Source organism: Phyllopteryx taeniolatus, chromosome 12, assembly GCF_024500385.1.
Source record: "Phyllopteryx taeniolatus isolate TA_2022b chromosome 12, UOR_Ptae_1.2, whole genome shotgun sequence".
Classification (NCBI taxonomy): Eukaryota; Metazoa; Chordata; class Actinopteri; order Syngnathiformes; family Syngnathidae; genus Phyllopteryx; species Phyllopteryx taeniolatus.
In genome coordinates this window covers 22,585,421-22,598,441 of record NC_084513.1, presented here as the reverse complement: position 1 = coordinate 22,598,441, position 13,021 = coordinate 22,585,421, and the positions used below count along the sequence as shown (strand labels likewise).

Below are 13,021 nucleotides of genomic sequence, written 5' to 3'. Positions count from 1 at the left end.
ATTTCAACACAACAGGCGACGCTTCATAAGAAATCCGGACACGCCAGCGCCCTCCTCAAAAGGCGGAAAGGTCCGGGGTGGACCACGCCGCTCTTGGACACTTACGGTCCCAGAGCGAATTTGGGAAAGGCTGATGTCGGTTGTCGGCTGTTGTACTGTTGACAATTGCAAAGGAATGCGAAAAAACAAAAGGTGCCTTCTTGTTGCCATCCCCACCCCACAGTGGAAACACAATCCAGATCAGCGTTTAACAAGGCACGGCGTTATTCGTGGTGAGCTGAACCCGATGCTCCACGGACATTGTGAAAAACTTGCGGTTGCCGCCAATGAGTCAACGGCATGGACAACGGCAGACTCACTGTGACGCACGCACGCACGCACGCACACACAGCAGACTGTGTGACTTTTTGTGTCACTCCCACACACGTCCTTGTCCAGCATCTCCGCTCGTTTTGTTCCTCTCTGTGAGCTGTCGGCGGCGCGAGTGCAACTGTTGATTCTCTGACGTTCGCTGTGACAAGAGGAGACCTTTTGGAATGAAGGAAGGCAGGAAGGAGGGCTGCCACTTTGCGGCTTCGGAGAAATACAGACCGTTTCCCAAAAATTGGAATATCATGGAAAGGTTTATTTATTTCCATCATGACATTCAAAAAGTTACATTTTCAGAAATTATAGACTCAGGGCCCACAATTGAAACAATTTCATGTATTTCTTTGTTTATTTGTACAGAATTTGGGCATCCAGCTCAAAAAATGTGAATATTGTGAAGAAATCACCACTTACTTCTCAGTTTTGGCAGAAAAAAAAGAAAGCAATTCGGGTCACATTAAATCAATCCAAATATGATCCTTTCCAAATACTTGGCTGGGAATCCCTTTGCTTTGCTCGAATCACTGCGTGGATGCGCCCTGTGGCATTGAGGCAATCGGCCTGTGGCATTGCCTGGGAGTTATGGAAGCTCACATTTCCTTGATGCTTGCAGTCGGTTCTACTTTGTTTTTGGCTCCGGTGCCCCTCATTTTCCTCTTGATGATACCCCATGCGTTCTCAATGGGGTTTAGATCCGGCGAGTTGGCTGGCCGGTCAAGCACTGGGATGGCGTGGGCATCAAAGCAGGTTTCGGTGCTTCTGGCAGTATGGGCAGGGGCCAGGTCCTGCTGGAAGATGAAATCTTCATCTCCATACAGATCATCAAGTCCTCTAAAACATTCTGGCAGACCAACTCCTGCACCGGACACTGCACCCCAAATCACAGTGCGGTCCTTGTTCTCCTCAGCCCAGTTGAGACGCTTCCTACGTCGGCTCAGGCTCAGAAGCGAGGAAGCCGACAGTTGTAGCCCGTCTCCCGGATGCGTCCGAATGTGGCGGTTTTTGAAGCTGTGACACCCGTCTCTTGACACCACTCTTTCTGGATTCTCCGCTAGATTCTAGAATCTTCTCTGTTTGATCATCCGCCGAGGCCCACCGTCATCTCTTTTGCCGGGGCGTCTTCTCCTGCCACATTTTGTCCTTCCACTGATATGCTTGGACGCAGCACTGTGTGAACAGCCAGCCTCCTTAGCTATGAACCTTTGTGGCTTACCCATCCTCGGGAGGCTATCAATGGCCTCAATGGTCTTCTGGCCACTTGTCAAGTCTGCAGTCTTCCCCATATTGAACCCAACTGAGACAATTGGAGCAAACTGAAGCAATTTAATGACACCTGGGGAGACCTGTGCAGATGATTAGTGTGTGACACTCACTTTAAAACATTTATGGCCTGCAAAATTGGGGCTGATTTCTTCACGGCATTCTAATTTTTTGAATTCCTGATTTCATGAGCTGGAAGACCAAATTATGTAAAAATAAACAAATAAATACTTGAAATTGTTTAAATTCTGGGCCCTGAATCACATCACAGTCTGGTTTCAACCGCGCTGCTCCAAAAAAGGACAAACTCCGACTGCAACGGACAATCAAAACTGCTGAAAGGATTGTCGGTACAGAACTGTGAGGCAGATGTGCTAACCAGTCGTTGACCGTGCCGCTAAAGAACTTCACAAAGAAGGTAAATCATAAAGAACTCTGTCTAAGTCTTACAACTGTATAGCTGCTTTTTGCAAACCTCCTAAATTAAATATCTCGAATGATGTCTAGTAAAGTCAGTCAAAGTGTTAGTTGATTGGAAAAAGAAAGAAATCTGGGACATTCGGGGGGGCTTATTTGAGGAGACTTTGGCAAGCCTCGTTCGCTTGCGCCGCTCACCGTGCGGCCCGCGTGTCGGCCATCCGTCGGACGGTGCGTCAACACAGCCTCGATCGTACGCGCCCGTCGATGTTTTCCCGGCCGCCTTCGCTTCTCTCACCGGCTTTGTATTCGTTGGGTTGTTGTCAGAGGCAGCTGCACGTTACCAAACATCCTTTCGGCGCGCAGACTCCAACTTGCAACCTGACACGCACGCACACGGTACAGATGAATGATTTAGAGGCGGAATATACCGTCGCTGTCCTTGCCGTCACAGATGCGGCAGCACCGACCGGCTTTCCGCTTTTCCGCAGCGAATGTCAGCTGAAGGCAGTGGGTGCGATTCACGAAATTGTTCGCAACTCGCTTAAGCGCCACTTCGAAATGATTTCGCTTCACAATAGTACTGCGGAAAAGTACGAAAACCAAGCCGCAGTGAACGCACCAGTCCATATGGAGGTCCCGCCACTTACGAGTCCCCCAACCAAGTCAGGAGCGGCTGATTGGTCAATTTTTGATTTTGCTTTTTGTGGATTTCTGCTTCTAAAACATTGTTTTTATACCAGAATATGGGATGTTTATGTCCTTAAGCATTTTGGCTGCATGTTTATTATTATATTTATAAAAAAATCGAATTGGGTATCAAACTACGGGTCGGAAACATACAAATCAAATCTTATCTTTGCAGCCCTTGTAAAGAGACTAATTAATGGCAGTGACGTTTCCATGCCATTTCAAACAGGCTTGACACGATCAAGATATTTGGGGCCGATCACCGATCTTAAAAAAACGATAACCGATCCGATGTGTCTACTGAAATGACTCGTTCATTCACTGTATACACTTGTGTACTTAATTTACAACAAATAATGTATCTTTGTATCACACCCCAAAACTTTAGAGCATGATTGGCCAGAACGCCTGCATGTTCGCTTGCAACCATTAGTGCTAGCACCAGCTTGGTTTTGTTGCCTGCTTGCGAGCCGTATCGTATTCAAAGAACGTGAACGTACCTCAAAAGCAAGCCATGAACCAACGTCCTCTCCCGAGCACCGGTGACCACCAACACGTTTCCCCCCCATTTTGTTCTTAGAAACGCGCAGCGCGATCCATTAGGGTTGCCGTTGCCATGGTAACGAGTGTATCCGGTCACATTTGAGTTGAAGATGGAGCCCAGCGATCGTAAAAAACGGGATGCGGTGGTATCGGAATACAAGTAGTTTTATTGCAGTAGTCTGACCGAATTTGTCTTGTAGTCTGATCCGGCCGCGCATTACATGTCTGTCTCACACCGCCGCCATGTTTTTCAGCATAAAGTGCTAATTATCGGCTGATGACGATCAGGCCGATCAGATCGGTTGTAAAGTCTAATTGAAAACTAGAATTTCATACACTTTTTGGCCCAACTAATACTAATGCAACATTTTGCCAATCATAATGATAAATAAGATAAGATAAGAAGAATAAGAAGACATAAATGACAATAGCCCAGAATTGGAATCAATTCAAAAATATTAAAACCGATAGTTGGGAGCCACTCTAGTACGACAACAAACAGCCACTATGACAAAATATACATTTCCAGAAAAAGATCTTCAACACGTGTATGAAAACCAGCGCGCCTCTGGGCTGCTTGCTACTCAATCAATCATCTAATGCGAAAAGTCATCCCGTTCCTGAATTGGGGGGAAAATATCGACGCTCACCTGTCGTAACACGACACAACTGAAATCATCTCGCAATGTTGTCTTGTTTTTTGGGTCTGAGCCAGCCCCGCCCAACACAACACAGGAAAGCGATCATCTGCCCACACGATCGCGCGGCGCCAAGGGCTTTACCATCGCAATCTTAATGCCGCCCGTCGGATTGGAGGCCTTCCCAAATGTGAATCAAAACACTTAACACACTTCTTCCCAAATTTCCATTAGCTGACTACTTACTTTGCAGGTTTGAGTGCCCGACACAGAAGTCAACAGTAGTGCACAAATCATGCAAATATGTTATCCTTCCCCACTTTGATTTCAGTGAGGGCAACCTCTGCAGCGCTCCACTGGCCGCCATTGGCAATTCTTTTCTTCACTTAATCGGCCTCACATCTCTAATGTAGCATATTTCGACCATATTTGATTGCATACGCTTTTCGCTGTAGTCTAGATTTACAGCAGGTGTGTGGGGTATTTTGGGACTGCCTTACAGTTCTGAGGACCGAGGTTCAAATCCCGTGGCTTTTCTCCGGTTACTCTGGCACGTCGGGTCGATTGAAGACTCTGTATTGCCCGTAGGTGTGAATGTGAGTGCGAATGGTTGTTTGTTTCTATGTGCCCAGCACGCCCGCAACCCGCGTGTGGAGAAGCTGTACAGAAAACGGATGGATGGATGGATGGATGGATGGATGGATGGATGGCTGTGTGGGCAGACACGGGTGGGCACGCGTGGCCAATCGTTATATTCCGGTGCCGTTTATCCGATCGGGGTTTACATTGCGATGCCACAGATCCGATACACATCACAGTTGTCCATTGGTCAGAGGCCTGATTCTGATGTGAAAATATTTGATTGCACGCGTTCCTTCCTCTTGACGGTGCCGTGACGTATTCGAATTGTGACACTTCAGAGTAGAAGAAATAAGAAAGAGGATATTATAAAAAGAGTCGATAAGGCCACCTTTGACACGGATGATGGGAAAGTCGCAGCGAACCAAAAGTAGCTTTGGAGGAAGAGAGTTGAATGGTGCGAAAAAGTGAACTCTATTAGAGCAATTCAGCAGCAGGCCTTCAAGGCTCCCGCCGCTGGCGACGGTTGTGAGAACGCTTGCGGTCGTGTGGGACTGACTCCGCTTTTTACTTTTAGGCCCCACGAACCTCAATCACCCTTTGCATGCAAATACTCAAATCGTAGTAAATAAATCTCCATGTTAGCGAGGAAATATTATATCCAGAAAGTTAAGTGAGGAGACTTCCTTTCAGATTCCGAGGTGGAAATGAACCAGCACACCCGCGACCCTTGCGAGGATTAAGCGCTACAGAAAACTGATGGATTGGATTGGACACCGGAAATGTTACTGAAACAGCATCTTCGAGATTGCGTTTGAACACTGAGGTTCGTTTGTACGCTAAAGTCAAACGTCTCTCTTGCGGTTAACTCACGAGATGATTTGATGTTGAACTATCGACGGAGCGGAATTAAAGCGACGCCGCCGCCTCGTCAACAGGCCGATAGGTCGTCGGGCCGGAGAGAGAGAGAGAGAGCTGCCGAGCCGATTGCGGGTGTGGCTGTGACCTCAACGAATCAACCTTGAATGGCTTTGCGCTTCGCCGCATCTGCCAGAACGCACGCCAGGCTCTCGTGCTGCCGGTCGCAGCCACCAATCAATAACATGCCACACTCTTTTCGGACACGACACAAATCTCGAGACGGACCTCCTCTTCAACCTCTCATCGACTATTCGGTCTGGTGTCGACATCTTCAGCTGTCCCCAAATCAAAATTTCTGATCTCGAGACATTTTGGACAATTGTAAGCTTCCAACTTGGTGGAGACACTTTGGGGAAGACACTTTCCGTCTTGCGGTCTCCGTGAGGGGTTTGACTTTAGTTACATTTTACAATGGTAAACCTTTCTTCATACTTGTACGAAAGCTAAGAACATGACTGAAAACACAGTTTTATGGCGAAGGCCGCTTGGTGTCGCTCTCCTAATGTCCCGCTGAAAAGTACATGAGCTAGCCTTGCAGAATGTGGCGCACAAAGCAGAAAGGCCACTGCAGTCTCCGTGCGTGGCCTTAAATGTTTGCAAACTGTTTCCAGAGCCCGGCTGGCATCTCAGCGTGCTGCAAAAGGAAATCTCTTCTCCCGGTGTCCCATATAGTGGCTCTGCCTTTCTTGGCAAGCAACTGCTCGGGACTGAAAAGGCCTCAGTTGAATGATGGCGGCAAGACCAAAGAAACACAAAAGCAACAGTAAGACTTGGAACATAAGGGGGGGTGGGGGGGGGGGGAAACCACCAGATGTTTAACTCATTCGTCTGCAAACGCATCTCCCGCTAAAGCAAATTCTACACACACGACATCTCTGTCGGTTTGTGTTTAAACATGCGCAAAATTAAACGGGAGGCAATTTATTGCGAATACATGAACAGAGATGTATCCTTGTCGGTTAGCGTGAAAGCTGCTGGGATGGAACGCTCGACGTCGCCATCGCGGAAAAGCGCCACGGCTCAAGAAGGACGCACAGGACGCCTCGGCCAGCGCTCTCGGTCACTTGGACTCGGGTGCAAAGATACACACTCAAAACACAACGCCCGTCCAATTACAAAGGCAGCACACGCTGACAAAGGTCGATGTTGACGTAGCGCAGCTGCTAGGAGCCTCCGCAAACAATTTTCGACAACGTCGCTCGTCACACTGCGGCGCTTCTGTCACTTGAAGCGTTTAGCCAGTTTCCATCCGGAAGAATCTGACAACCTGGAAATCTTCAGTCATGCAAGAGGAGAAAGCTACAAAGCTTGCCAATCTGATGACAAATGCTACGATTAGCGCCGACGCTTTGCCGCAGAGCGCCGTCGGCGGCTAATTTCATCAACGATCAAACAAGATCACAATAGCAAATGTCGCTCAGCTGCCAAGCGGAACGCGCAAATCATTAACAAAGCGTCTTCTCAAAGAATACGCATTGATTCAAACTAATTAGCATTATTTTGACTGCGTCAACCCTATGAAGTACTTTGGTATAATGTAGTAGTAGTCTGACAACCAATGCCAAACAAAAACATCAGAATCAGAATGCTCTTTATTTGCCAAGTTTGTCCAAAACACACAAGGAATTTGTCTCCGGTAGTCGGAGCCGATTACGATACCTTTACCATCAATGGCCAGGAAAATGCATCCGTTCAAGCAGTTTCAAGAAAAATAAATCCATGCCCCACAAGTTAGTTGCTTTCAACATTTTTGACGAGGACTGCAGAGTTTTGTTGTAGGGCAAGTCTGGCAAATGATGTCGTGACCGCTGGCCGGGTTGTGATAGTGATGCCTGATTGGATATTTGTAAACAGATCGACACACGTCCGGCAGGAGTCTTTAAAAGGGGAGCAGCTTGACTTCTTGTTTTACTATCCTGCACTTGACCGCTAAGAATGTTCAAATGTTGCTTCAAACATCAACATTGCTTGTACAGTTCGTAAGTTTTTCGGTTTCTGAAGGCGAGAAACAAATGAATTCAATTTCCTATTGAAAAATGACTTTGAAGTCGGAACAACTTCCCAAATCAACTTTGGATCTTTGGTTACGAAGCGCTTCTACTACATTTGAACGACTCCCATCTAGCTTGTCCTCCAAATGTATAAACAATGGCCAGGCCGCCTTCAGTCCTGGCGTCATCCGCATTTCTCTTCCTGCGCTCATCACGCAAATTTCAGTCAGGCAAAGATGTTTTGCTTGCATGGCCTAATGTGACATAAGTGTTACGAAGAAGTGCACTTTTGGAACAAGCATTTTTGAGCGGATTCGTTATTCGCCCGCAACGTTGAGTCACCAGCTGAAAAACATCGAAGAAACGCGACAATTACTTGGCCTTGAGATTTTATACAAACTGATGCCCTCGTATCGTTTCCTTTTCGTTTATAGCCGACAGAAAATGTAATATCACGGGAGGCACATTTAGGAAGAATTGGGCCAGCCGATGCCAAGCGAAGCTATGCCGCCAAGCTTCTGTGCAACGGCGGCAACCGCAATTTGCCTCGAGTGCAAAGTCACGCACTAATACGTTCCGAATCCGCCCACTGGCCTGACTGAGGGCGGATACATGCATTATTAGATTGATCTTTTAATTTCCGCCTACACAAAAGATTGAATGAAAGTCTACAAGTCTCTCGACGCATAGAAATGTCAATCATTTGTTGATTGGAAAATGGATTTGTTACCGGGCCGCTAGGAAAGAATGACCAATTTATCAAATTCATGTTGGCTTGCGTTTTCGCCTGTCCAATGTGTTTTCTTTGGAAAATCGACACATCAAGACTGCGCAGAAGGCTTCCGTTTCCGTCTCCCGGCGGCGGCCGGGTTCAAACGACGAATCATTTCAGAAACTGAAAAGATTTCTTCTTTTGAACGAAACATTGCCGAATGAAACAACACTAGACTGCACCTGGCGGTCACGGGATACGTTACTAAAAATAAGGCCGCAAAACGAGTCAAAAAACAAACATCTGTGGAGCGCTTCTTATCGAAAGGAAAAAGGCCACCTGAGGAGCCACAAGAAGAGCCTACGAAAAACAAAGCTTGTGCGTTATGCTGACTTGCATTGTTCATGCATTTAACATTGCTTTTGAAGCCGGTCCAGTTCATTTATTTTTGCCGTCTATCTATATATATATATATATATATATATATATATCTATATATGCGCCACCAATACAAAATGCCAACTCTAAACCGGTCCGCCGTGCAAAAAAAAAAGGTTGGGGAACACCGTGTTAGATGACTTTTGTGATTTTTGGGTGTTTCCCTATATATTGATTAGTGCATAAACGATGTATCATCACGATATCGTTCCAATCTCTATTTACGCAGCTGGTATACAATGACATTCAGGCCCCGTAAAGCCGACTCCTACGCCAGAAAGTACGCGAACGAGGGGGAAATTTCTTGTCCTCCTGCAGGAGTCAATCATCCCGGTAGGTAGCAAAATCGTACATTACCGGACAGCGCCGATTGTGAAATCTTGGCTCTATTAGCAGAATGTGGAGATCGATGTTGGCCTCCCTCGTAATCACTTCCTGGATTTGTGGCCGGTGGCGTCAACATCGTGGCAACTGCATTCCAACTTATCGTCAACTTACGTCATCATCTTTTGAGACGAGGGAAGAAAGAGGAACTCGTTGGCCACACGCTGCCCTTTTCTTTTGGCGGATAACGGCCCGTCTCTTAGCGAGCCGGTCGAGCTAACGGACCGCCTTCTTCCACGCCGACCGCGACCTCTCCGGATGCCCTCGCTCGATCCGACTGCGATGCGATGCGATGCATCGTCCTTCCTAAATCCTCGTCGTCGTCGGTCTTCACATCTCTACCGACCTCCTCCTGCCCTGGTGACGCCCTCTGCTGGTGGCTGATATTTTTCGACTCGACTCTTGTCGATCAAGGAGAAGTCACGTCTGCCACGGGCACATGAAGCCATTCATTTATCGTGAAGAATTCTGATGACTGTGTGGAATTGATTGTCGCATTCATCGCATCTTGAAGCAAAAGGGAGCGCACTACTGGCTGCAACCAGCGGAGGCGCTGTAAGCTTTCGAGAGGACAGCATGACGTCGGGTCGCAGACCTCAGCTATCACACAACTACGGACATCAATAGTGTGGAAACATTTTTTCCAACACAAAAAGCTAAATGTTTCCGGTACCCATCATCCCATTTTCCAAATTCTACCCACGCCTTTACAAAGTTGGCAATGTTGCTTTTCCCCACTGGGTACTCATAAAACTGGTGTTCTACTGCGCGTTGGCTGTAAACTCTCACGCTGCTTCAAAAGAAGAAATACAGAGTAGAGCCGAGGCAGGAAATTGAGCGCTTGACTCGTGCTGGAAGGTTATAATTCACAGGCTATAATTCACTTCAATTAGTAGGAGAACTCGGCTGGACTGGCTCGCATTCGAGCGCTTCAGCTGGCCCGTGTCGTCCTACACGAAAGGCGCGGCCGCCCTCGTCCCTCCGCCTTAAGACATCCTGTTCGGGCTCGGATCGGATCGGCTCGTCCGGCAGCTCGACACCCGCACGCGACCACCCGGGCTTTGAGTGCCCGACTACCAGAAGCGGGGCATCGCCAGCATGACGCTGGCTTCGAGCGGGAACAGACTCCGCGAAAACAAAGCGAGCGTCTCCCTCGACGGTCTTTTGTTCCTCGGCCGCCGGGCGGAACGCTGCGATATCGGCCGCTACGTTCCCCCCCCCCCGGTGCGGCGCGGCGCGGGTTCCGAAGCTTATTTTGCAAAACAAAAAGGCTGAGCTCAACGGACGCGAAAGGGGATAAACGCCCGGAGAGGATGGGCCGTCAAAAAATAAACCCAGCTGCTTAGAAGCGCTTCGGGTTATTCGGCAGCGGCACAGCAGCTAGGGAACGTTTCCGCTTCATTGCACGCACAAGTCGGAGAATACCGCAGCAGCGTAGTTAGCAACAATAACTCGGAATTAAAAGCAGTCCCGATTTCCAATTTAAGATGCGATATTGTTACATTCTGACTGCAAAAGCTCACATTTCCAATTGTATCACTATGACATGGATGATACGGCATCCACGGGCAGAACGCCTCCCTGACACAAAGCGTAACTGCCATGTGGCTTGCCGTGAAAATGAGTCGGACTCCCTGGCAAAGGCAATTTCTCTCGATAATATGGCGTCTCCGTCATTAAAGATGCTAAATAATCGCCGACGGCAGCCGCGACTCAGAACAGGAGACAGAAAATGAAGAAATAGATGGGCGGACGGACGGATTCAGTGTTGACTCCTCTGCAGTTGCCTACGTAAAAACGTGGGTGTTCCGTGAACGGAAACATCGGAACAGAAAAACTGGATACGGTAAACTGGAGGCCGGCGACTCCCAAGCAGTGTGCGAGTGCGCGCGCTGCAGGAAAACATTCAAAAAGAACAATTGTTTACTGAAGAAAAAGCATTCAATGGACTGACTTTATCGGTGCCCAAAAAACGCTTGACAAAGCGTCACACACCAACGGGCGACCACTGCCACGCGAGGCGCCGCGAGGCCCACTGGGGGCAAATCGGGGTTCGCCGTGTTGCCCGAGGACACTTCCACATGCGGACAGTCACAGGCGGGATTCTGTGGTGTTTTTCAATTATTAATAGTCACGGAGGACGACAACTGATATTTGGAGCCAATATTGGCATCAACGCGGTCAACAATTCAAACTCTGACAAAATGGACCGGTGGCTCTTTCGTGGTGAAGAAGGATTCTCCATTTAGCGGTCGGTCTCCGTCGCTGCCGCCCACGGCTGGCTCGGGTCGTCTCTGCTCGCCTGGATCTTCGGCGCCCTGTCATGTTTCTGCACTACGAGTCAAAATGTGCGCGTGTTTTGCGTTTATGCGTGGGGATGGGAGGGCTGAGTTCTTGTACATTTCTTGCTCTTTTCATCTCCGTAAAGTAGCTTGTGCTGCATTTTAATGTACGAAACGTAGCACGTAAATACACTCGATTTGAAATAATGCTCTCTGCCGGCCACGTACAGTGACAAGCATTGCGACCACGTCCTCTCCCACTCGGTGGTTGAAGGCCCATTCAGTCAAGCCTCGGACAGCCGACACAAGTCAAGAAACGAAACTTCCCATTTGCAGCTTTGCTTCCACGCAGGCGCCGTCCCGCCTCCGCGCACCTGGGAAGGCGGAGACTCGCCCTCCGCTCGCCCGCCTTCCCTGCCTCCCTTCTCTTGATGCACAACAGAAAAGGCGTCAAAAGTTCGCAAAAAGAGAAAAGGGTGCGCACACATTCCAAGTGGCCGAGAGCAACCGGAAGTTCGTGAACCGTCACTCCCAAACCAGGACCAGGTGTGTGTGTGTGTGTGTGTGAGTGTTTAAAACGTGCAGAAAGTTCCCAACTGGGACCACGTTGCGCGCCGGCGCAGTCGCAATGGATCCCGAACAAATTGGGAATGCGCCGAGTGTTCTGCGTCTCCCCCGTGCCAGCCGTGCAGGCGAGTTCAAAGGTCGACTCGACACAGGAGGGATTAGGGCTCATCCACGGCAGGCAGGCAGGCAGGCAGGCTGCACAATGGCGCCACGCTACAATAGGAGGCCAAATGGAAACACTTACTTGCCGATCACCTCGCACAGCTCGTACACATCTTCGAAGAGAACGTCGTCGTCCGCCATAGTCCCCGTGCGAATCCCGAGAGCGCTCCGAAGGGCCGCGACCGGGTGCCCGTAATTCCCGGTTAGCGTCGTCCGCGGCGGCTCCCCCGAGAATTCCGCTGCGTCGTCGTCGCCGCTAATCCCGGAGCGCGAGCCCACCAGTCGCAGTTCCCCCGATGCCGCACTCCGGCGTGGCGAGGCCAGGAGAGCGACCCTCGTAGCCCCCACCTTGCAATCGGGCCGGCCGGCCGGCTGTCGGCGTCCGCTTGACTCGAATTGGCGTCCGGGCGGCTTCACATCCCGAGAAGCCGCCGTCTGACCACCGAGCGTCGGTCCTCCGTCTCGCCGAGCTCGAGTTGTTGTCGGGGGCCGATCCGGACTCCGCGAGCGTGTCGCGCAAAACCACTTCAGTGCACTTTTCGGGCTTGCTGTTTTCTCGCCCGCATCGCGTCGACCGCTTTCGTTCCGAGGCAGAACGCCGAGCTCCGCCCACCGCGAAACTGCTCCCCGCCGTCTCCCATGTTGGCTCAAGGAGGATTCCCACAATTCCTTGAGGCGAGAGCCAACATGGCGGCGACACGGCTCGGACGAGCCGCAGTTTCCTCGGGACTTTATTATTATTATTATTATTATTATTATTTATTTATTTTTTTCATTGACTGGTCGAGTCCGAGTGCGAACAACATCGCCGTTCAGAAAAAAGAAAAAAGAAAAGAAAAGTCTCCCTCTTCTTTTGACTGCCGTGGTTTATAATCCTAATAAGGATCAACTCATTTGGAAATGGAATATTTCACACAAAAAGATTGCAAAGAGCTTCGCTGTGACAGACCATCAAAAGGAAAATAAGGTCATTTCAAATGTGACGACAAAAGGAAGACTTCTAAGCTTGTGATGAAATACCTGCTGGATTCGCGCGAGCATATTCTGCAGCCCATTTATGAACCTCGG

General features: G+C 49.1%; 1 protein-coding gene across 19 annotated transcripts in view; it reads right to left on the bottom strand.

The window, feature by feature from the left end:
• The window catches only part of caska (calcium/calmodulin-dependent serine protein kinase a), a 75,706-nt gene extending 63,109 nt beyond the window's left edge, over window positions 1–12,597 (bottom strand). For 5 of the 19 annotated variants that reach the window (XM_061792177.1, XM_061792170.1, XM_061792168.1 and 2 more), the window contains exon 1: window positions 12,036–12,589. In XM_061792177.1, the coding sequence (XP_061648161.1) occupies window positions 12,036–12,094 (59 nt within the window). In that variant the 5' untranslated portion in view covers window positions 12,095–12,589. Of the gene's footprint in view, window positions 1–12,035 lie in introns of all 19 variants that reach the window. The other 14 variants (XM_061792158.1, XM_061792161.1, XM_061792162.1 and 11 more) reach the window with 6 other exon arrangements.
• Window positions 12,598–13,021: the final 424 nt, after the last annotated feature.